The sequence below is a fragment of the Peromyscus californicus genome, unplaced genomic scaffold (assembly GCF_007827085.1).
Source record: "Peromyscus californicus insignis strain IS unplaced genomic scaffold, ASM782708v3 Scaffold_11__1_contigs__length_118956290, whole genome shotgun sequence".
Classification (NCBI taxonomy): domain Eukaryota; kingdom Metazoa; phylum Chordata; class Mammalia; order Rodentia; family Cricetidae; genus Peromyscus; species Peromyscus californicus.
In genome coordinates, this window is record NW_026294402.1 from 104,722,552 (window position 1) to 104,747,639 (window position 25,088).

Below are 25,088 nucleotides of genomic sequence, written 5' to 3' on the forward strand. Positions count from 1 at the left end.
ATGTAAAAGTGAAAGGAGAGAACTGAACCCACAAATTTGTATCCTGACTTCCACACAATTAATTAAGTTAATGAATTCATTTTAATTTTAAAATTAAAGTTAACTTTAAAAATAAATGAATTAATTTTAAAAGGCCAGACTGGGATACATGAGCCCTGGTCTCAAGACAAAACAAATTAGTTGAATTATCAATTCTATTTAATCACTTCTTTGCTTCCCCACTATGGGAATTCAGCGCACCAGTCCCATTAGTAACATCTCTTTTGACTAGCATTTTGACTTTACTTGGCCTTTAGTTTCTGTTATGAGACAACTCTTCATAGTTAGAAATGTCTTTTAACTAAGCTTGCCTCCCTATTACTTCTATCCTGTTCTTTTACAAAGTGTTCATCCCGCAAAGCTACATCAAACATTATTTTAAAATATACATACATATATACACATACATATATGATTTGTTATAGTATAGTGACTGAAGACAAATATACATGTGGCTCCCTGTTGTGAGGGGGCTGGAGAGATGGCTCCACAGTTAAAAGCACTGGCTGCTCTTCCAGAGGACCTGTGTTCAATTCCCAGCACCCACATGGTGGTTTATAACTGTCTGTAACTCTGGTCCCAGGGGAATCCAGTACCCTTTTCTGGCCACCAGAGGCACTGCACATACGTTACACACAGACATTTCTGCAGGAAAAACACCCATACACATAAAATAAAAACAAATAAACCTTTTTTTAAAGGTGAGAATATCAAGTTTTGAGAGAGCAAGAGGGGACGAGACTGATTTTTTTTTTCATTACATGAGTAAAGAAAGACTGTTTGATTATGGACTAGAGCAAGAACACTTAATTGGGGCTTGAGAGATGATTCAGTGGTTAAGAGTGCTTATTGCTCTTCCCAGCACCCATGTCAGGCAGCTCATTACTGCTTGTAACAACAGCTCCAGAAGATCAGACACACTCTTTTGGCCTCCAAGGGCCCTTTGCACACATGTGACATATACTCACACAGACATACACAAATAAAAATCAAAATAAAATAAAAGGAATATTTAATCTAGAGCCAGCAAGATGGCTCAGCAAATAGAGTGCTTGCCTTGGAATCCTGACGACACAAGTCTGACCCTGAAACCCATGTGGTGGAAGGAGAGAACTGACTCTGTTGTCCTTTGACTGCTACCACATGCTGAGGCAGGTGTCTCTCATCCCTAGTAATAATAATAATAATAAACATATGTTTTAAAAGATACTTAATCTATTCTCATATAGTTAGTCTGATGGAGACAGGGGCATGAAAGAAGGTCTGTTAGTGAAGAAAAGGCAACTGGCTTTAATGTGTTCCAGGCAAGTATGTCTGAAGAAAATAGAATAAATGAGTTCATCTTAGATATAGGATATTTCTAGAAACAGCAGCTAAAATCAGGCCACTAAAGGGAGCAGTCTTTTTGCTTTGGATTTCAGTCTCTTTGGAGTCATGGTGGAAAATGGCAAAGCAGCCTATAAGACAGGAGGCACATGTACTTGTTGGGTAGTAACAGTGGGTTGCAACTGGTCTCTTGTAGCCCAGGCTGTCCTCCAACTCACAATGGAGCTGAGGCTGGCCTTGAACTCTGACCTACCTGCCTTCACTTCTCAAGCATTAGTGTTCCATGTGTGTGCCACCATGCCAGGCTTTTATTCCGATCTTGACAAATGACCTCTCCCTTCTAGTCGGTATTTTTTTTTTTTTTTTTAAAGATTTATTTATTTATTATGTATACAGTATTCTGCCTGCATGTGTCCCTGCAGGCCAGAAGAGGGCACCAGATCTCATTACAGATGGTTGTGAGCCACCATGTGGTTGCTGGGAATTGAACTCAGGACCTTTGGAAGAACAGGCTGTGCTCTTAACCACTGAGCCATCTCTCCAGCCCCTCTAGTCGGTATTTTATGATGACTGCTAATGACATTGTTGTTCTCTTCTCTTTAGCCAGGATGGGTACTAGGAAGAAGGTTCAGGCGTTTGTCCGTGTCAAGCCTACCGATGACTTTGCTCATGAAATGATCACGTATGGAGGGGACAACAAAGTAAGTGTTTACTTTCCCTTCTCCAGGTCAGTGTGACCTTGTTTTCCAGCAGCCATTCAAGGATCAAAACAGAGGGACTGGAGAGATGGCTCAGTGGTAAAGATGCCTGCCACCGAGTGTAAAGACCTGAATTCTATTCCCTGGATCCACAAGGTGGAAGGAGAGAATCAGTTCCTAAAAGCTGTCCTCCAGATTCCTTACACATGCTGTTGTATGCACATTTACACACACACACACACACACACACACAAATACAATTTTCAACAGAAGGACTAAGACAGCATTGATAAATGTTCAGGTGGACTCTAGAGTCCATGAACTCCAAACTACCCTGTTAGGGAGGAAGTTCATGAGATTCTCAACTTTTTTTTCTTTCATTTGTTTGTCTGGTGGGGGGAGGTGCACACACACACATGTCTGCTAAAGCACAAATATGGAAGTCAGAGAGCAACTTGCAGGATTGTCGAGTAGGTTCTTTCCTCCCTCCACATGGGTCCTGGGGAGTCGCACTCGGGTTGTCAGGCTTGGTGGCAGGCACCTTTCCTCACTGAGCCGTCCCGAAGCCCTCAGGTAGACCTTTTTTAAACTAATAATTCAAGAACAAATTGCTCAAATCTTGCAAGTCCTGATGGTCAGAAAAGACCTCAAGGATGGCCGTGGATGATGTGCTCCATGGGCACAATTTCAACAAACACAGAGCAGAGAGCATGGAGCTCGTGAGGCAACGTTTAATATGTGGTGGTGGTTGACTTTCTGGAGACAGGGTCTCATGTAACCCAGCCGGCTTTAAACTGGCTGTTTCCAGAGGATGATTTAGAACTCCTGATCCTTTTGCTTCTCCTTCCCAAGTCCTGGGGTTATAGGCACACGTCACCACACCTTGTGACCCCATCAGTCTTGGCCTTAGTTTTATTCTTCTCTGGGTGGCTGCGTCTTGGTTATTGGATTACAGCAGCCAGTAGATTTCAGTGAGAGTCCCCATCAAGAGCTTGGAATAAGCTGGCATGGTGCTATACTGTGGTTTGAACATTTGAGAGACCGAGAGGAAAAAGCCAAATACCCAAATTCAAAGCGAGCCTTCATATCCTAAAAAAGTCTTTAAAAAAAAAAAAAAAAAAAAAAAAAAACTTGAAATCTTACTGGGAATCGGTTGAAGGTGCATCTGAAAATCTGATTACAAGTATGTTGTTTTAAACTTCGGCACAATGGCTACGCTTTAATCTAATGCTATTTCAGCCAGCAATTGCAGCTCCACATTTACCAGCCTGCTTCTCTAGCAGCAGCCTGTCTGCTCAGGCCACAGCCTGGCAGGAATCCTGTTCCCACAGACACAGGCTCTGTCTCGGTCTCTCACTTTAACTAAATCTCTGTCATTCTATTTATAAATAAGATTCAAGATTCAAAGGCTGGTGTGAAAACCTGCCAGCTCAGAGAGGCTGGGTCACAATTAGCTGACCTTCCCTCCTTGCTGGTGTCTCTGAAAGACCCGCGCTTCTGCTTCACCAAACTAGAAAAGGCTGTTTCACTCTGAACTCCACCCTACTACTTCCTGTGTCTCTCTCCCTCTCCCGAATGCCCTCTCAGGCTCTATGATTACTTTCTGTCAACTAGTTGCTAAGGCAGCCTCCTGACCCAAGGTTAATTTTATTTCATTAATGCAAATGCAAACTCGTTCATAGTGTGATCGAATGTCCCCCAACACAAGTAGATTGGGCACTCTCAGTTTACACTGACACAAAAGACTGTGTCTGAAAAATTCAGAGACTTTATGTGACCATTCCATCATTGCTCCCTTGGCTCACAGTTGTTTGTGGAAGTAATTCCTGGACATAGTGAAGAGGATGGAGGGGTGTCAACACCTGTAGCCAAACAGACAAGGCCTGAGCCAGGGCCATTGTTTCTAATTTCACTGCCACTGTTGCCTAATTCAAAGCTTCTATACGTATGGGCTGTAACTAAATCTAATTTAATTAGAACCTGATAAATTGGGGCTGGAGAGATGGCTCAGTAATAAAGAGCACTGGCTGCTCTTGCAGAGGACCTGCGCTTCATTCCCAGCACCCACATGACAGTTCACAACTGTCTGTAACTTCAGTTCCAGGGGATCTGACACCCTTTTTCTGAGCTGTGCAGGTACCAGGCACACATGCAGTACACATGCATACATTCACATAAAACATTCACACATGTAAAATAAAAAATAAATCTAAAAAACTTTTAGGAAGCTTCACATTCTTTGTTTTCTCTAAGTCAGGCCTCAGTTATCAGTGATTATTTACTTATTTATTTGATAGAGTCTCCCTATATAGCCCTGGCTGTCCTGGAACTCTATGTAGACCAGGCTGCCTTGAATTCACAGAGATCCTCCTGCCTCTGTTTCCTGAGTGTTATCACAGGGTCTTTTTACAAAGGTTTCCTAAAAGTAGCTCCAACCCCCTCTTCTTTTTGTGATGTTTCTCACTATGTAGACTGTCCTGGAACTCCAGATCCTCCTGACTCAGCCTCCAAGGGCTGAGATTTCAGGTGTGTGTCACCCATACCTGGCTTCTCCCTGTCTCGCTCTTTTTTTCCCTAGAGCATTGACATTCACTTGAAAAAAGACACTCGGAGAGGAGCTGTCAATAACCAGCAGACAGACTGGTCATTCAAGCTGGATGGAGTTCTTCATGACGCCTCCCAGGACTTGGTTTATGAGACAGTCGCCAAGGATGCAGTTTCTCAAGCCCTTGATGGATACAATGGTAATTTAATCAGTTGTCATTTTATGTAGGACTCTGAGAAGGCCCTCCTGGAGGAAGAGGTACAAGAGGTACTCTATTCTGAATAAAATAAAACATAAGAACTTTGCTTACTAACATTGTATACTTGTCAGCCTGCGGTCTAGTGGTAGAGCATATATTTACTTTGTAACATTGGAGGAATGGTTCCATCCAGTCTCTGGTGGTTGTTAGAAGACCCTGCCTTTTTCTCCTGTTTTTTAGATGGCCAACTATAGTCTTGTTTCAAATCTCTCAAACCTTGGTTTTATTTGAAGGGTTGGGGGAGACCTAATCTCAGTCTTAATCTCAATATGTAGCCCTGTCTGGACTAGGACTCACTATGTAGACCAGGCTGGCCTCGAACTCACAGAGATCCACCTGCCTCTGCCTCCCGAGTGCTGGGATTAAAGGCGTGTGCCACCACTGCCAGCTGGGAATTTTTTTAATTAAATTTATTTATTTACATCTCAATCAGTTTCCCCTCCCTCCTCTCCTCCCATTCCCTCTCCTATCTCCCTTGCCCCTCCCACATCCACTCCTCTGCTTCTGTTCAGAAAGGGCCAGGCCTCCCATGGATATCAACAAAGCATATCAAGTTGTAGTAGGACTAAGCTCCTCCTCTTGTATCAAGGATGGGCAAGGCAATCCAGCATGAGGAATAGGTTCCCCAAAGCCAGCCAAAGAATTAGGGACAAGCTCCTACTCCCACTGTTAGGAGTCCCACAAGTAGACCAAGCTACACAACTGTCACATATATGCAGAGGGCCTAGGTTGGTCCCACACAGGCTTCCTGGTTGTTGGTTCAGACTCTGTGAGCTCCTATGAGCCAGGTTAGTTGTTTCTGTGGGTTTTCTTGTGATGTCCTTGACCCTACAACCCTGGACTCCTATGATCCTTTCTTCCTCTCTTCAGCAGGATTCCCCAAGCTTGGCCTAATGTTTGGCTGTGCGTCTCTGCATCTGTTTCCATCAGTTACTGGAAGAAGGCTCTCTGATGATAATTGGGGTAGTCACCAACCTATGAGTAGAGCAGAAAATCGTTAGGCATCATTACGTTGACATTTTTCCCCCTCCAATTATATTTGGTTCTATTCTAGGTCTCTGGGCCATCCAGCCTCTGGGTCCTGGCACTCCAGGCAGTGTCAGGGGTGGACTCACTCTTTGGCATGGGTCTGAGGCTGGACCAGTCATTGGTTGGTCACTCCTACAATCTCTGTGCCACACTTACACCCCACCCCCACCCTGTACATCCTATAGACAGGTCAAAGGTTGTGTGGCTAGATTGATGTCTCAGTCCCTCCACTGGAAGTCTTGCCTGATCACAGAAGATGGCCAGTTCAGTCTACAAATCCTCTATTGCTAGGAGTCTTAGCTGGGGTTGTCCTTGTAGATTCCTGGGAGTTTCCCTTGCACCGGGTTTCTACCTGACCCTGAAATGCACCTCCTTTCCAGTCATTTCTAGTTTTTTATGGACTTACTTGGTCAAAGACTATTTTAAAGTTTTTATTTTCGAACTCAAAGATTCACCTGCACCAGCCAGTGGTGGCATATGCCTTTAATCCCAGCACTCGGGAGGCAGAGCCAGGCAGATCTCTGTGAGTTCGAGGCCAGCCTGGTCTACAGAGCAAGATTCAGGAAAGGCGCAAAGATACACAGAGAAACCCTGTCTTGAAAAACCAAAAAAAAAAAAAAAAAAAAAAAGATCCACCTGCCTCTGCCTCCCAAATGCTGGGACTAAAGAAAGGTATGTACCATCATCACCCATCTTGGTTTGTTTTTTGAGACAAGATCTCACTGTGTAGCCTTAGGCTGGTCTGGAACTCACTATATATACCAGCCTGGCCTCATACTCAATATCTGTCTGCCTCTGCCTCCTGAATGCTGGGATAAAATATTTTTGTAAAACAATGTGTTAGTATATATCCCAGACTGGCCTTGAACTTGTAACCATTTTCCTGCCTCTGCTTTCCCAGCCCGGTGATTACAAGTCTGTGCCATTACATGTGTTTTGTTTTATCTGTTTGTTTTTTAATCTTTATAAAAGTTAATGAGGCTGGAGAAATGGCCCGTCAGTTAGGAGCATTGGCTGCTTACTCTTCTGGAGGATCCAGGTTCAATTACCAGCACCCACAAGGCAGCTCACAACCATCAATTACTCCAGTTTCAAGGGGATCCAATACCCTCTTCTGGACTCTTTGGGCACCAGGCACTCATATGATCCACAGACATACATGCAGGCAAAACACCCCATACGTTTAAAAATAAAACAAAATAAAACGAAAAACCCAGCACCTTGAGAGTGTGACATAGTAGCAAATCCCTGTAATCCCAGCACTTGGAAGTAGAGGCAGGAGATCAGGAGTTCCAAGTCATCCTCAGCTACCTACCAGTGAGATGCCAGCTTGAGCTACATGTGGCCCTATCCAAAAATTTAAAAAGCTTTAAAAAGTAAAAATAAAGTTGCAGCCGGGCGGTGGTGGCGCATGCCTTTAATCCCAGCACTCGGGAGGCAGAGCCAGGCGGATCTCTGTGAGTTCGAGGCCAGCCTGGGCTACCAAGTGAGTTCCAGGACAGGCGCAAAGCTACACAGAGAAACCCTGTCTCGAAAAACCAAAAAAAAAAAAAAAAAAGAAAATAAAGTTGCAGTTTACAGTCTTTGCCGATTGGTGACTGCTGGTCACCAATTATTTGTTGGTTGGTTGCTTGATACTGGGTATCAAACCCAGAGCCTCACACATATTAAGCACATGTTCTATCACTGTGCTACATACCTAGCTCCAAGAGTTTTAGACTTTCTATAGGGAAGGCTGTGAAGAGAGCCAGGCATGGCTGCACATGTTTGTAAGTGCGGCACTTGGGAGGTGGAGGCAGGGGATCAGGGATGTGAGAACAGTTTGAATTATATAGCTAGACTCTCTCCATTTTCCAGAGTCTTAGGTGCCAACATTGTAACGTATTCTGCAGGTGATACATAGATGTGGTCCTCACGGACCCAGTGATCCGTTCATGATTCCCTGAGAGACTGTGGCCTAGAGGTAAAGATGGGGGATTAAGAATTAGGAAACTTGCCAGGTGGTGGTGGCGCACGCTTTTAATCCCAGCACTCGGGAGACAGAGGCAGGAGGATCTCTGTGCGTTCGAGGCCCGCCTGGGCTACCAAGTGAGTTCCAGGAAAGGCACAAAGCTACACAGAGAAACCCTGTCTTGAAAAACAAACAAACAAAAAAAGAATTAGGAAACTTAATAGTCAGGCACTTGGTGCTGCAGAACTACAGATGGGCTCTGAATGCCAGCTGATGTGACTTCTGGTTCATTAGCAATGGGCTAATTGCTGATTGTTTCTGGCTCCAAGATCCGGAATTAGGACCACTCATTTAAAACCTATCACCCACCGGGTGGCGTTGGCACATGCCTTTAATCCCAGCACTCGGGAGGCAGAGTCAGGCGGATCTCTGTGAGTTCGAGGCCAGCCTCGTCTACAAAGCGAGATCCAGGACAGGCACCAAAACACCACAGAGAAACCCTGTCTCGGGAAAAAAAAAAAAAAAAAAAAAAAAAAAAAAAAAAAAAGTCAAGTACTTTGGGCTGGAGAGATGGCTCAGCGGTTAAGAACACTGACTGCTCTTCCAGAGGTCCTGAGTTCTATCCCAGCAACCACATGGTGGCTCACAACCATCTGTAATGAGAGCTGGTGCCCTCTTCTGGCCTGCAGATATATATGCAGACAGAATACTGTATACATAATAAATAAATAAATAAATCTTTAAAAAAACAAAGAAAAAAAAGAGAAGGTCTAATGTTCCAGCTCCCTCCTATTCTTTTCAAGCCACAACGTTCCCTAACCCTAGGACCAGATCATCTGGGGACAGGAAGCATAGAGCTCTATGTAGATCACAGATGGAGGGCACAAGTTCATGTTTTGACTGTTTATGTCTCTGTCCCCCTGTGTACTTGCCCTCTTCCTGTCCTGATGTCTCTGGATGTTTTACTGACTACCTTCACATCAGGAGTCCTGGATGGCACCAAGCGTATTGAGGAGACAAGAGTTGTACATGAAGTGATTTTTCTGAATGTCACTCAGACATATTTCGAAATGTTTGCAGGTACCATTATGTGTTATGGGCAGACGGGAGCTGGCAAGACATACACCATGACGGGGGCCACTGAGAATTACAAGCACCGGGGTATTCTCCCTCGTGCCCTGCAGCAGGTAGAGAATGGGCCCGTGTTGGGATGCCACACAGCTGCCCTCTTCTCTCCAGGTTGGCCACTAGAGACAGTGGGCTCAGCCTCCAAGTGAACTACAGCTCCACTGGTACTGGAGACAGGCTTCTGTGACTGGGCTTGGGGTGGAGTCCGAGTCCCCAGGAAAACAGGGCTTTGATTTTCAGATAGACCCTCCCTGACAATAAGCCTGTTTCCTTATTTGTGAAGGAGAGAACAGGCATGCTAATCAGGTTCCTGCTGCTCCCATGGTCTGTGAACCTGTAATTAAGGATTTGGAGGTCCTAATCATGCTTGTTGCTGGTTTTAATGAAGGGAATGCAGCTCTTTCAGAACTTCCTTATTGTCTTGCTGTGGCTTCTTCATTCAGTATTTCCTGAAAGAAGAAGGGCAAGAAGCAGGGCATGACTGAGCCTTTAGGACTGTGGCAGCCATGGCTCTGGGAATAAAGCAGAAGCCTAGGCAGAAGGGCCTTCCCTTGGGGCCTGCTAGCCCAGGTCTGGTGAGGACCATCTGGTTAAAGGTAGGATGAAAAAGGCCTTCTTCCCCTCTGGCCAGCTCGGTGGTGCACGCCTTTAATGCCAGAACTTGGGAGGCAGAGGAGGGCTGATCTCTGTGAGTTAAAGGCCAGCCTGGTCTACAAATCGAGTTCCAAGATAGCTAGGGCTGTCAAACAAAAGCTTTTCTAATAAACCCCCATGCTCATTTTTCGGAAGTAATAGGCTTACTATCCCACTGTCAAAATTTCAATATCTAAAGGCTGAGAGTGTAGCTCACTTGGTAAATGCCTAACATGCACAGAGCCTTGGATTTGATCCCCAACCATTGAAGGGGGGGACAAAAGGCATAGTGGCGTGTGTTTGTAATCAGAGAATGGAGGCAATAGGACCAGAAGTTCAAGGTCATCTTTAGTTACATTGAGAATTCCTGAGCAACTTGGGTTACATGAGACCCCATCTCAAACAAAACACTTAAGTATCTCTAGCTGGGCATGATGGCCCACACTTGTAATCCCAGTACTAGGGAAGACTGAAGCAGAAAGCCGGTGAGTTGGATAATTAACTGGGCTACATTTTGAATTCTAAACAGCCCGGGACACAGTGTGGAAACCAAAACAATAAAACCCAAGAGTCAATAATCTTACCTAACAGTAGTAGTTGTTGTTGATCATGCCCATCATCAATCAGCCAGACTATAAACCTTTTTAGGACAAGAATTGTCCCACACTCCCCGATGCTCTCTCCTGAGGCTTTCCTCAGGGCTGATGTTAACGCGCTGGCTGTTGGAGCTCTACTCTTAGTGACTGTGGTCAAATCTCCATCTAGGTTTTTAGGATGATTGAGGAGCGCCCCACACATGCCATCACTGTACGTGTTTCCTACCTGGAGATCTATAATGAGAACCTGTTTGATCTCCTGTCCACTCTGCCCTATGTGGGACCCTCAGTCACACCAATGACCATCGTGGAAAACCCTCAAGGGGTCTTCATTAAGGGATTGTCGGTCCATCTCACAAGTCAAGAGGAGGATGCATTCAGCCTCCTCTTTGAGGTGAGATGATCAGAGTCCCTTGTCTCCCTCCCTCCCTCTTCCCTTCCCCCACTTCCTTATCTTCCTCTTCCCTACTTCTTTCATATTTTTTATTTACTTTGACAAACAGAATGAAAATTCATATGTGCTGATTTAGAAAACTAAGTGTTGAATAAGAAGAACCAAAATTCATAAAATGTTTTTCATTTAAGGCAAAAAAACATGTCCTTCTAGTTCTTTTTTTCTATGAGGTTGGTTGTGGTGACGGAGGTTGAGCTAAGGGCTCATGCTGGGCAAGTCCCCCACCCGTTTCCTCTACTGCTCAATGATTCTCCACTGTGAGATGTTTATCCATTCACTGCCTAACCTGTGGGAGACGATCTTTGGTAACTATGAATAATGCTGCTACTGTGAACATTTGCATATGAGTCTTTGTGTGTATCTGTGCATTATGCATTCCTTTCTCTTGGTAGGCACCTAGGAATAGAATTGCTAGGTCTTTCGATAAAACTTGTAAGTTTACTTGTTTGTTTGTTGGTCCTATCAGTGTGGTTTGATTTTATTTATTTAGTGTGTGTGTGTGTGTTTATAGGTCAGAGGACAACTTACAGAAATCAGTTCTCTCCTTCTACCGTGTAGGTCCTAGGGACTGAACTCAGGTCATCAGGTTGGCGGTAGACACCTTTACCCTCTGAGCCATCTCACAGCTCCAATCCTCTTTTCTTTGTAAATCTATTTCCATTTTTCTTTTATTTATTTTCTTCTTTTAATTTTATGTGCATTGGTGTTTTGCCTGCATGTATATCAGTATGAGGGTGTCGGATCCCTTGGAACTGGAGTTACAGACAGTTGTGAGCTGCCATGTGGATGCTGGGAAATGAAACCTGGTTTTCTGGAAGAGCAGCCACTGTTCTTAACCACTGAACCATCTCTCCAGCCCACAGCTCTAATTTTCAAATTTAAATTTAATTACAAAGAATTGTTTTTGTTAGGGTTTCTACAATTGGCCAGGCTGACCTTGAGCTCACTGTCTTCCTACCTCAGCCTGCCAAGAGATGGGGTTACAAGTATATGCAACCACATCTGCAATTCAAAAGTGACGTAATGTTAACTCAAAAAAAGACATATGGTGGGCTGGGAGTGTAACCCAGTGGCAGAGTACTTGCCTAACACGCACAAGGTTGAGTTTGGTCCTCAGCACTGCCAAGACAGGCCCATCTTTAATCCCAACACGCAAGAAGCAGTGGCAGGTGGATCTCTATGAGTGAAGCCAGCCTAGTTTACAAAGCAAGTTCCAGGACAGCCAGGGCTGTTAAATAAGCCTTGTCAAACAAAACAAAACAATGTGCCCCAAAAGCCATTAATTAAGAAGCTCAGTGGGTGCCTGGGAAGGGAGTGGAAAGGGACTGTACATGGGCCCCAGGAAGCTTTTGGGGTGATGTAGCAGTTCTAAAATAGGCTTGTGCTAATGGTTGTGCAATTCTGTACATTTGCTAAAAATCATTGCATTACAAAAGATAGCAGAATAGTGCCTTTTATGGTATATACATTACAACAGTCAAGTGTGATGGTGCACCCCTATAATTCCAGCATTTAGAAGGCTGAGGTAGGTGAATTTAAGAGCTCATGGCCAACCTGTGCAAGATCAAAAAACCAAAAATTATAATTAACAAAACTTTTTTTAAAAGGTCACATGGGCCAGACTGTGGTGGTATACACCTTTAGTCCCACCACTTGGGAGGCAGAGGCAAGTTTATCTCTGTGAGTTCAAGGCCAGCCTGGTCTACAGAGCAAGTTCAAGGACAGCCAGAGCTGTTACACAGAGAAACCTTGTCTCAAAAAAAAAAAATTGCATGGGTGATTTGTACCGTTTGCCCTTGAGTTCACGGGATGAAAGAGCTTCCCCGGTGGCAGGAGCAGTGAGTGACATATTAGAGGAATCTTGACTTTTTATGCCTTTTTTGAGACAGGGTTTCTCCATAGCTCTGGCTGTCCTGGAACTCAGTATGTAGTCCTGGCTGACCTTGAACTCATAGAGATCCACCAGCCTCTGCCTCCTGATTACCAGGATTAAAGGTGTACACCACGACACCTAGCGTGTTCTTAAACTCCACTGGCATATCACTACTACTCTGTGGAGTTTTATGTTCATCATTTTATTTGCTTGTTTTCCCTCTACCATCTGTGTGGGATTATTTTCTTCTCATGTGTGCAAAAGCGGCTGGTAATGAAGTGTTTTCTTGCCAGGTGGTGGTGGTGCACACCTTTAATCCCAGCACTCGGGAGGCAAAGCCAGGCAGTTCTCTGTGAGTTTGAGGCCAGCCTGGTCTACAGAGCAAGGTCCAGGACAGGCACCAAAAGTGTTTTCTTGTGGTTGTTTGAAAATGGCCTTACTTTACTTTCAATATTGAAAGTCCTATTTTGGCAGCTGGGAGGTGGTGGCACACCTTTAATCCCAGCACTTGGGAGGCAAAGACAGGCAGATCTCTGAGTTTGAGGCCAGCCTGGTCTACAGAGTGAGTTCCAGGATGGGCACCAAAACTGCACAGAGAAACCCTGTTTTGAAAAACAAAAACAAGCCAGGCGGTGGTGGCGCACGCCTTTAATCCCAGCACTCGGGAGGCAGAGGCAGGCGGATCTTTGTGAGTTCGAGGCCAGCCTGGTCTACAGCACAAGATCCAGGAAAGGTGCAAAACTACACAGAGAAACCCTGTCTCGAAAAACCAAAAAAAAAAAAAAAGAAAAAAAAAAAAAGAAAAACAAAAACAAAACAAAACAAAAAGGATGATTATAATGCTTCAATGTCTCACTTCCACTTTCTTATGTATTTTGGTTACACTGTTCAAATGCTCAGAACTTTATAAAGGTATTTATGAGGTAAAAGAAAATCATTGCCAAAATATATATATTTTTTTTCTGTCCTGGAACTCACTCTGTAGACCAGGCTGGCCTCAAACTCAGAGATCCGCCTGGCTCTGCCTCCCGAGTGCTGGGATTAAAGGCGTGCGCTACCCGGCACATGGTAGTCATCTTAGTTGACTGCTGTCAATCAGTCAGTCAGTTGCATACAACTTAGCTAGTTACATGTGTGTAGCTCTGGGGCCTCTGCAGCCAGCTAAACTGTGATTAAAATGTCTGTTGGGGCCTGTAAATCCTATTACTTGAGAAGATGAAGCAGGGTGAGTTTGAGGCTAGGTTGTGCTATAACCTGGGCTATATAGTGAGACCCTATATCAAACACACACACACACACACACACACACACACACACACACACACACACACACACGTTCAAGAAACATCCCCCACATAAAGCCAGATGGCACATGCTTGTGGTTACAGTGAGCACATGTAGGAGGTGGAAGCAGGAGAATCAGGAGTTCAATGTCATCCTCAGCTGCACAGCAAGCTTGAGGCTGCCTGGTGCACCTGAAACAAGAGCCGAGAGAGGTAGGGGGAAGAGAAAGGGAGGGAGGGAGGCAAGCTGCTCAGTTTGGTTCCTTTCTTTTTCTCTCACTGTGGGGCTGGAGAGGTCATTCAGTGGTGAAGAGCACTGGCTGCTCTTCCAGAGAACCCAGGTTCAATTCTCAGCACCTCAGTGGAGGCTAAACTGTGCAATTCCAGTTCCAGGGGACATGACAGCCCCTTTGGGCCCCTGAAGGCACCAGGAACACAGGTGATGTATAAATAAAACACCCATACACATAAAATACGATGATTTTTAAAATAACTACAACAATAAAAGAAGTTCACTATGGGGTTGAAGAGGGAGTGTTCTAGGAGAATTGGTACCCTAGTGGGTATAGGTCAGGACAGGCCATTCAGCTGAGCCATCTTGCTGACCCATGCATGGTTTTTCTATTGGTGCTTTTGTATGACTTATACCATAGTATGATTTTAGATTCTGCATTTCTCAGTTAGTAAAACCTGTCAGTGATGAATAAAAAGAAAGCATAATGATGTGTATATATGAAAATGCCCCATTAAACCCATCACTTTGTGTGCTAACTTAAAAATTAATTAAAAAAAAACTATTTGTCAAAGTGGATCCAATGACTCACACCTGTAACACCAGCACTTGGGAGGCAGACGCAGAAGGGTCTATTGAGTTTGAAGTCAGTCTGGTCTACAGAGTGAGTTCCAGGCTATCCAGAGCTACAGAGTGAGACCCGATCTCCAAAACAAGCAAAGAAACGAACAAGCACATGATTTATCATTATTTTCTTGATTCCTAGCATTCCTATGTACTATAGATCTCTGATAGTTGGATAGGCAGTTGATTCCAATTCATTGTTCTTGAACATCTTAAGCCTCTTACTTTTTTGGTAAAATGTTTATTTTTATGTTATACTTTTATATCTATGAGTATTTTCCTGCGTGTATGCAGGCAAGACCTACTGAAGTCAGAAGAGGGCACTGGATCCCTGGAACTGGAGTTAGAGGCGGTTCACCATGTGGGTGCTGGGGATTGAACCTGGGTCCTCTGGAAGAGCAGCAAGTGCTCCTAACTGCTGAGGCATCTCACCAGCCCCTGTCTTGATTCTCACCACCATGCCTCACTCTTCGGAAAATGCCAGTTTGTACACTTCACTCCAGATACTGTCAGGTTGTGAAAATATAGGACCAAACTCCAGTTTGTTTCCCTTTTAGTAGTTTTCTTTTTTTTTTTTTTTAAGATTTATTTATTATGTATACAGAAGAGGGTGCCAGATCTCGTTACAGATGATTGTGAGCCACCATGTGGGTGCTGGGAATTGAACTCAGGACCTCTGGAAGAGCAGTCGGTGCTCTTAACCTCTGAGCCATCTCTCCAGCCCTTTTTTTTTTTTTTTTTAATAGTTTTCAAAAGACGTTTTCCCAGGAGGCCCAGCTGGTCATAATGATATGCGTGTTGGAAAATTACTCAGATACCTTGTTTTCAGTTTTCAAAATGTCTCGCATATTTCCTCTTCAGGGAGAGACCAACAGGATCATAGCCTCCCACACAATGAACAAAAATTCATCCAGGTCACACTGCATTTTCACCATCTACATGGAGGTAGGTGCAAGTTCTTTGTTCGGCCCGAGAAGGACTAGTGACTCCTGTGGGTGCCGATCAGAAACTCCTCCCAGTGCGTTCTGAATTGTTTGGATGTTTTTGTAGGCCCACTCTCGGACCTTATCAGATGAAAAGTATATCACTTCCAAAATCAACTTGGTAGATCTGGCTGGCTCAGAGAGGCTCGGGAAGACAGGGGTAAGTGAGGGTGTGGAATACCCTGTCAACAAGCCATGGGCCTTGTGGCATAGAGCCCGGGTGCGCCCCTCCCAGGCCCTGTGGCATAGAGTCTGTGTGTGCCCCTCCCAGGCCCTGTGGCATAGAGCCCGTGTGCGCCCCTCCCAGGCCCTGTGGCATAGAGCCTGTGTGTGTGCCCCCCCAGGCCCCGTGGCATAGAGCCTGTGTGTGTGTGCGCCCCTCTCAGGCCCTGTGGCATAGAGCCCATGTGCGCCCCTCCCAGGCCCTGTGGCATAGAGCCCGTGTGTGCATATCCCACACTGAGTGCTTGAGAACAACCGGGTGAAGTCGAGTACAGTAAGGGAGTCACTGGAGGCAGAGCAGCAGCTAGAGTGTAGTTTGTACTCCGTGGGAATGTAGTGTCTATACTAGAAATAAGGGACCTCACCAGCATCACACAAAGTGAGAGTAAATTGGCAAGTAAGCTTTTACTTCGGCCAGAGGGTACATTGCTTCATTCAGGTAACAAGTACACCCAGCCAAAAATAAGATAAGTCTTTATCCTAACACAAGAGTGCTGTGTCATTTCTCCATTGGCTGGGGTCTGACCTCACAGACTTGGGTGACTGGTGAAAATTGGTGCAAAGGAATTGGGGGAACATGTCAGCATCTCTGAGTCATCGAGTTTTGAAAATCCAGCAAGGTCTCTGCATAAACAGTTTTACAAGGTAGGGAGAATGCAATAGCATCACAGAAGGTTCATTCCTGTGAACATTTTTTTTTTTTTTTTATTTTTTGAGACAGGGTTTCTCTGTGTAGCTTTGTGCCTTTCCTGAATCTCGCTCTGTAGACCAGGCTGGCCTCAAACTTACAAAGATCCGCCTGCCTCTGCCTCCCAAGTGCTGGGATTAAAGGCGTGCGCCACTACCACCCAGCCCGAACATTATTTTGATGGGAAAGATTTAGGTTCCTTGTAATTATCTCTCACCTATAGTCAGTAATTGCTCAGTAAATGCTCCGCACTGGTATGGTGACTCTCTGTATGGATATGAGTATTTACATGCATATTTAATTTCAAACATAATTTAGCAAAAATATTTTAACAAAAAATTTTCACAAGAGCATTTAGAGGAGCATTTGCAATTTGTGTGTATTACTATATTTGTGTGAATATTATACTTGCTCAGGTATTTCATGTGCATTTGTATCAGGGTGAGTCTTGGAATGAGTATCATATGATTATTCATGGACGTATTCTTTTTGTTTGTTTTCTTGTTTTTCAAGACAGGGTTTCTCTGTGTAGCCCTGGCTGTCCTGGAACTCGCTCTGTAGACAAAGCTGGCCTTTCGAACTCAGAGATCTACCTGCCTCTGCATCCTGGGTGATGGGATTAAAGGCATGTGCCACCACTGCCCGGCTTCCTGTGAGGTTTTTATTGTTGTTTGTTTGTTTGGTTGGTTTTTCAAGACAGGGTCCCTGGCTGTCCTAGAACTAGCTCTGTAGACCAGACTGGCCTTGAATTCACAAAGATCCTCCTGTCTCTGCCTCTTGAGTGCTGGGATTCAAGGCATGCACCACTACTTCATGGTTCCCTGTGAGTTTTACTATTGCCATTATCAGTAGCCCAAGGTGGAAAACACTCCCAACTTGGAGGAAAAGATCCTGGTTCTAGGAAGGAGGCTCCAGCCTGGCTGTAGACTTTTGCATCACTATAAATTAGGAAGGGTAGACAGTCTTAATAGGGTAGCCTCCCTCATCTGTCATGAATGACCGCACATTTTGTTTGCAGTCGGAAGGTAGAGTCCTAAAGGAAGCCACCTACATCAACAAGTCGCTGTCATTCCTGGAGCAGGCCATCATTGCCCTTGGGGACCAGAAACGGGACCACATCCCCTTCCGGCAGTGCAAGCTCACCCATGCCCTGAAAGACTCCTTAGGTGAGGATGTGGTTGGTTCTCATCAGAAGTGAGGGTCTGTGTCCTGGGGAGGGCTAGGTCAGGCTCATCTGCTGTTAGGGATCAGAGAACCACTTTGTCCCGGGGGAACGAAGTTACTTACAGCTCTTCAGGAGTGATGCCAGTTAGACACACAGGCAAGCCTTCTTCTTGCACTCTTGCTGTTCATGCCTTAGACTCTCTACTCAAGCTTTTGCCTCTGCTGGGAACTTTTTCTCCTTCTTCCTTGTCCCTAAAAATGTTTGGCAGAGACCTGTGTGGCCTTGGAGACTCAGAGAAAGGGCCTCTCCTATCATTTCCCCCTTTTCCTTTCTATCTTCCTGGACACAACAGTGGGAGCCACCTTGTCATCCCCACCTGTCTAAGGCTTTGTGTTGGGCTTAGTGACACGGTCCCTGGTTTCTGGTCGTCATTCCTGTGATGCCATGAGCAAAGCTCTAACTCTCACCTTCCTCCTGGGCTTTCTCCAGTCTCCAGAGTTGTGTCCATCTCGTGGTCTCTCTCTCTCCATCCCCACCTCTCTGTCTCTTGCCTCCTAGCCTCAGGCAGACTAGGGTTGTCTCTTCTGCCTCTAAGTCAGCATGGACTGTTAAAGGACCATAGTCTGGGAGGCTTAGGTGACCACCGTTTTTCATAGTTACATAGACTGGCAAGGCCAAGATCAAGGTGCCAATAGATTCCATTCCTGGTTTGCAGATGGCCACCACCACTACTACTACTACTACTACTTCTTCTTCTTCCTTCTTCTTCTTCTTCTTGTTCTTCTTGTTCTTCTTCTTCTTCTTCTTCTTCTTCTTCTTCTTCTTCTCCTCCTCCTCCTCCTCCTCCTCCTCCTCCTCCTCCTCCTCCTCCTCCTCCTTCTCCTCCTTCTCCTTCTTCTTCTTCTTTTTTGGTTTTTTCGAGACAGGGTTTCTCTGTGTAGCTTTGGAGTCTGTCCTGGAACTCATTCTGTAGCCCAGACTGGCCTCGAACTCACAGAGATCCACCTGCCTCTGTCTCCCGAGTGTTGGGATTAAAGGCATGTGCCACCACCACCTGGCTGCAGATGACCACTTCTTGTAGAAAGAATGATATGATTTTTCTTATCTTACAAAGACAATAACCCCATCATAGGGGCTGTACATGCAAGACCTCATCTAAATGTAATTACCTCTCAAAGGCCCCCCTCCAGGTACATCAGAGTGGGTGTTTGGAGTTGGAATTTCAGAGGTTATAAATATTGTGGGGATACAAACATTGAGTCCATAACAACTCTGTCAACCCTAAGGGATTCTCTTGTCAGAAAACTTACATGATTGTAGACTCTCCTGTGTTTTTCTTTCTGCAGGGGGAAACTGCAATATGGTCCTTGTGACAAACATCTATGGAGAAGCAGCCCAGTTAGAAGAAACGGTATGTAGAAACAGCCAATGGCTCAGATGGTACACTATCCATGGCATTGTCAGGGACCGCAGGCATGAATCTGAGCCACAGTTGCTGAGGGTGACAGAGACCAGGGTCTGAATACCAAGCAATAAACCTTATTAAGGAAGAAGCTAAGGTGTGAGGCAGGCTTAACCTTGGGAGGTTAAGGAGGGTATAGTGAGAGTTTTGTGGAGACAAAGAACATGTTTGTGAGGTGAATAGTTAGTAGAGATGCATCAGAGCCCAATCCAAAAAGAAAAGTCCTGGTCCTAAGTCACTTAGAGTCCTGGGTGGAAGAAACCTCCACAAGAGGCCAGGGAGGGGAAGGGACTTTTTTTTTTTCCTGAAGCTGAGGTAGGCACTGAAGTGGGTGGCATTAGAAGATTGGCAGCAGGATGCACAAGTGTTCCTGGTAGAGGTGATGATGCATTAGAAGATTGGCAGCAGGATGCACAAGTGTTCTGGTAGAGGTGATGGTGCATTAGAAGATTGGCAGCAGGATGCAAGAGTGTTCTGGTAGAGGCGATGGTGCATTAGAGATTGGCAGCAGGATGCAGGAGTGTTCTGGTAGAGGCGATGGTGCATTAGAAGATTGGCAGCAGGATGCAGGAGTGTTCTGGTAGAGGCGATGATGCATTAGAGTTGGCAGCAGGATGCAGGAGTGTTCTGGTAGAGGCGATGGTGCATTAGAAGATTGGCAGCAGGATGCAGGAGTGTTCTGGTAGAGGCGATGGTGCATTAGAAGATTGGCAGCAGGATGCAGGAGTGTTCTGGTAGAGGCGATGGTGCATTAGAAGATTGGCAGCAGGATGCAGGAGTGTTCTGATAGAGGCGATGGTGCATTAGAAGATTGGCAGAAGGATGCAGGAGTGCTCTGGTAGAGGCAATGGCAGGGCTGGAGTGAGACTCATGCCAGGAACACTGTGCTGCTCTACAGGTCTAAGAAGGAAAGAGAAAAGTTTCAGGGCCTTGATAGTTCTGGCTATTCTCCTGCACATGGCTGGAGCCATGACAGAGTCTGAAGAGGGCAGATGTGGACACAGAGGTGACTCAGAGAGATAGCCCAGTACAGGACACAGGAGGCTTGAGGAGGGGCATTCATGAACATGCTAGACAGGAATCAGTGTCCGACACAGCAACATGTGCATCCACTCCAGGCTGGGCTTCCCTCTCTCCTCTAAAGTACCGTATCATAAGACAGGTTTGGAAAATGGTCCCTAGCCATTCTACCACTGTGAATGCTGAAGGCAGGCTTCGCTATCTGGAGAATTCACTTGGGTGAACTGGATAATTTCCAGGAATGCTGTGAGGCAAGACATGCCTGTGGGGCCTCCAGTCCATGTGCACTAGGGACTGTCCCAGCACAGGGCGAGCACTCTTGCTGCACACTCAACGCCCTGGGGCCTGGGAAGCCAAGCCAAAGAGCCCTGGCTGACGTGAGGCAGCACCCCAGGGGAAGGCTTTAGGAACCTCCTGGTCTCATCTCATAACAAAGCTCAGTTGAGCCCCAGAGGAGCTATAACAACTTTGACCTCCTGGCTGCCTTATTAAGATAGATACCCTCGAGAACTCTATCCGTGCAGTTTGGGGAGGTCATTACATGTGCTGGGACTTTTTAGTCATGGACCCATTTGGGGGTCACCCTATGCCTTTCTGTGATAGGAATGCATGATGCCAGACACAGGTGTCAAGGCGGTCAGGTGGCTCTGTAGTAAGCATTCCTACTGTAGTGTAGCTTTAAGAACGTGCCTTGGGGCCGGGCAGGGGTGGCGCACGCTTTTAATCCCAGCACTTGGGAGGCAGAGCCAGGTGGATCTCTGTGAGTTGGAGGCCAGCGATCCAGGACAAGCACCAAGACTACACAGAGAAACCCTGTCTTGAAAAACCACACACACACAAAGAGAATGTGCTTTGGGGCTGGGTGGTGGTGGCATACGCCTTTAATCCCAGTACTCAGGAGGCAGAGGCAGGTGGATCTCTGTGAGTTTGAGGCCAGCCTGGTCTACAGAGTTCCAGCCTGGTCAAGGCTACATAGTGAGACCCTGTCTCAAAACAAGCAAAACAAAGCAGAAGAGCCTTGGGGTTAATCAGTTGGCTGTTCCTCTGGACACGTTTCAAATATAACTAAAAAGTATACAAAGGAAAGGCAAAAAGTATATTTAATAAAGTAGAAGGCAATTCTGGCCACTGACTATGCCCAGATTAATATTCTAGAGACTCAGTGACCATTGCTGTTTTCTCCTGAGTTGTTTAGTATTGTGATCCATGATTGTATATTCTATAACAAGTGTCTTAATTTCTCAATATCTGTTTTCTCTTAATCCTTGTGCTTAAAAATCTATTTAAAAATATCTTTAGTAAACTCCAACTCTACTTCATAACAAAGGGGGAAAAAAGAGAAGAAAAATACCTTCCAGCACAGTTTATGGCCCCTCCTTCCCTCAGCTCCAACCCTGAAGTAGTCAGAGCACAGGAAGCAGCTCTCCTGGCACCTGAGACCTCCAGGGTCTTGTTCCCTCACTGCTCAGAGGCTCTGACCCTGGCCTGAACCACAGACAGGGAAAAAGGGTCTTAGGGGTTTAGAACAAAGGTATATGAGGGATGTGGATGCTAATGAGTCTCTTCCCTAAATTTTTTTTCTTTCTTTTTCATTTCTTTTCTTTTTTTAATTTATTATTATTATTTTTTTTTTCGAGACAGGGTTTCTCTGTGAAACAGTTCTAGCTGTCCTGGAACTCACTGTGTAGACTAGGCTGGCTTTGAACTCCCAGAGATCTGCCTGCTTCTGCCTCCTGAGCACTTCTCTAATTGTTAAAAAAAAAATACTCGAGCCGGGCGGTGGTGGCGCACGCCTTTAATCCCAGCACTCGGGAGGCAGAGCCAGGTGGATCTCTGTGAGTTCGAGGCCAGCCTGGTCTACAGCGCAAGATCCAGGAAAGGCGCAAAGCTACACAGAGAAACCCTGTCTCGAAAAACCAAAAAAAAAAAAAAAAAAAAATACTCGAAAGGTGTTCCTGTCATGCATTGTATTACTTTATGTAATAACAGTAGTGTGGGGGTGGGTGGGGTGGGGACCAATGCCCTGAAGCAAAAGCAACAGTTGTGCTTGGAGCAGGAGTCTGGTTTGGATCCCCACAAAACTAGTGCCTGTAACAACAATTAGGCTTCCTTCTGAGATCTCTCTGTAATGAGCACATCAGAAACCGCACCACTGTGTCTCCCAGGAACTCACAAGGCAGGTCCTCCATCCCTGTACAAGGATGTGGTGAGAATTATGTAAGGTCACTCATATGACCACGGCAGAGCTCTTAACCACCAAACTACAGCACTGAGGAAGAACCTCAGCAGTCCTGCCTTGGGGCCACTGCAAGGTGACCCACCCCCCTTCCAAGCCTGTTCCTCACTGACAGTCAGCCCGCATGATGTGAGGCTCCATTCTCAGGGCCTGCCTTGTGCTCCGCCCATCATCCTACATCTGTGCATTGAGGCTGTTTCCAGGGTGCCTACTCACGTGGCTGCTCTGTTCTGCCCAGACCGCAGGGACCCCCAAAAGACTACCATGGAGACCGAATTCCATATGTAAAAGCAAAGAGCCTTTATTTTAAGCTCAGAGCTTGGTCTCTCTCTGTTGGATGTAGCGGTGAGAGCAGAGAGCCCTGAGCCCAGGAAGGGTAGGGTTTTTATCTAGCAAAGGTTGGGGTGAGGGGATTTCTAGGGTTCAGGACCCTGATTGGCTGACATTTGTCTAGGTACCTGTAAAGGGGAAATAGGTGTGTGCTAGGCTCAGGGACATCTGGCCATCTTATCTAACCTTATTTAAGGGTTGGAATGTTTGGATGTCAGGTAATTCCTCATCCCTGGCCCATCCCAGGATAGTGTCAGTTTATGGCTTTTCCTGGATGGGATGTTGCCTACCAGTAAGCCTGTCATGGCAGCTGTGCGGTCAGGCTGTTTTGCCCCACCCCCACCCCCATGGTCTCTAGCCATAATTGCCCCAGAAGGGTCCCCAGAAGTCACTAAGAGACATCAAGTCTGCTTTGGAACAGCTTCTGCTTCTCTTCTTCCTCCTCCTTTCCTCCTCTTTTTCTTGGGAGGCATTTCTTGAGAGGGTCTCATATACTTATGTATACCAGATGTTTTTGTGCTTTGTATGTAGCCAGATCCCAATTGGCCAGGCCAGGGTATCCCACATGTGCAGGGAAACATGACGGGCAGATGCAGCGGTGGGCAGCAGCTTGTGGAACAGTCACTCATACCCAGGTGCTGCATCCACCTGAAGAGAGTTTATTATAATAGAGAGATGAAGAGAAAGTCAGGAAAGAGAGACAGGAGGAAGAGAAGGGAGGGAAAGCAGAGGTGTGCACACCTCGTGGGAATGGAGAGAGAGAGTGCGGAAGAGAGAGAGGAAGGGGAGGGGTTCTTCTTTAAAATGAGGCTTTCACATCAGAATGCAGAGCAGCTCCAAGGGGCGGGTCAGAATACCAACAGCCATAAACAACCATGAACTCCTGATCCTCCTGCCTCCACCTCCCAAGTGTTGGGATTACAGGCATGCATCACCATGCCTGACCTGTTTTTCTTTTGGGCACTGCTAGGGATTGATCCCAGGGCTTCACACATGCTAGACACGTAACCCTATCACCAGACTGTATCTCTAGCATGTATCATAATAATAACATATCATTATTTTTATTGTTGTAGGGGGTGCACATGGCCAAAGGACAACTTTCGGGAGCTAGTTCTCTTTTTCCACTGTGAGTTTCAGAGATTGAACTCAGGTCATCAGGATTGTGTGGTGTCCTAGTTTTATTTCTATCAAAGTGATAAAAGACTGGGCATGTTACATGTCTTCCCCTATTGCTATCAACCTTAGTTTTTGAGATAGATTCTTTCAGTTAACCCCAACACTGGGGTTACAGGCACACATAGCCAGTGCCTGGCTTTTATATGGGTGCATGAGATTTGAACTCAGGACCCTTGCATTCATCACAAGTGCTCTTACCCACTGAGCCATCTCTCCAGCCCCCACCTTGTCTTTTGGGACAGGATCTCTCATTAACCGAGAGGTAGCCCATTAAGGCTAAGATGGCTGGCCAACCCCAAGGATCTACCTGTCCATACCTCACCAGCTTGGAGATGAAGCTCATGCCACCACACAGGCTTCTTTACATGCATTCTGTGATCAAACTCAAGTTCTTGGGTCCTCACCTTTGTGTAGTCAAGTACTTTACCAACCGAGCTCTTCTCCCCAGACCCACACGTGGCATGGTGGTGCATGCCTTTAATCCCAGCACTCTGGAGATAGAAGCAGGTGCAATTCTGTGAATTTGAGGCCAGCCTGGCCTACATAGAGAATTCCAGGACAGCCAGGGCTACATATAAAGACCTTGTCTCAAGAAAACATACGGAAGGAAATAAAGGAAAAAAATTAATTATGAATATGGTTTGCATGTTATTTCTTTTAGACTTTACTAATATAGACCAAGAGAAGTGGATAAAGAAGGGCAGGGACACCCTCCTAAAGGAGGAACACCATGTCTGTCCCTTTCATGTGAAGGAGAACCAGAAAGGCTTCATGCTGGAAGCTGGTTTCTAGTCGGGCCTTAAAGAGCAGAGAGTAGAAAGACGAACAGTAGGAGGAAAGGAAAGAGTACCTTAGGCAGGGGGTGGTGTAGACGGAATTCTAAACGGTCTATTAAATAAGAAACACAGAGCCAAATACAGAGTTAAAAGCCCAGAGATCGAGCAGTAGCCAAGAGCTAAGATCACTTTATCTTACCACTAGCTGCTGTCTTTCCCCTGAGAGTCCTTCTTTCTGTGTCCTGTCCTTTTATTGCCTTTCTTTTCTGCCTTCTCATTGGTTCTAAACCCAACCACATGACTTCCTTGTCACTGCCTGTCTATACAGACCTCCAGGTCTCTATGGTTGGTACTAAG

The 25,088-nt window shown here is 45.7% G+C and overlaps 1 protein-coding gene across 13 annotated transcripts in view; it reads left to right on the forward strand.

The window, feature by feature from the left end:
• The window catches only part of Kif9 (kinesin family member 9), a 65,177-nt gene that overhangs the window by 4,760 nt on the left and 35,329 nt on the right, over positions 1-25,088 (forward strand). For 5 of the 13 annotated variants that reach the window (XM_052721922.1, XM_052721936.1, XM_052721931.1 and 2 more), the window contains 8 exons: positions 1,969-2,066; positions 4,642-4,807; positions 8,928-9,034; positions 10,374-10,598; positions 15,532-15,615; positions 15,721-15,813; positions 17,582-17,729; positions 19,075-19,139. In XM_052721922.1, coding sequence (XP_052577882.1) covers positions 1,969-2,066; positions 4,642-4,807; positions 8,928-9,034; positions 10,374-10,598; positions 15,532-15,615; positions 15,721-15,813; positions 17,582-17,729; positions 19,075-19,139 — 986 coding nt within the window. Of the gene's footprint in view, positions 1-1,968; positions 2,067-4,641; positions 4,808-8,927; positions 9,035-10,373; positions 10,599-15,531; positions 15,616-15,720; positions 15,814-17,581; positions 17,730-19,074; positions 19,140-25,088 lie in introns of those variants that run through there. The other 8 variants (XM_052721953.1, XM_052721983.1, XM_052721956.1 and 5 more) reach the window with 8 other exon arrangements.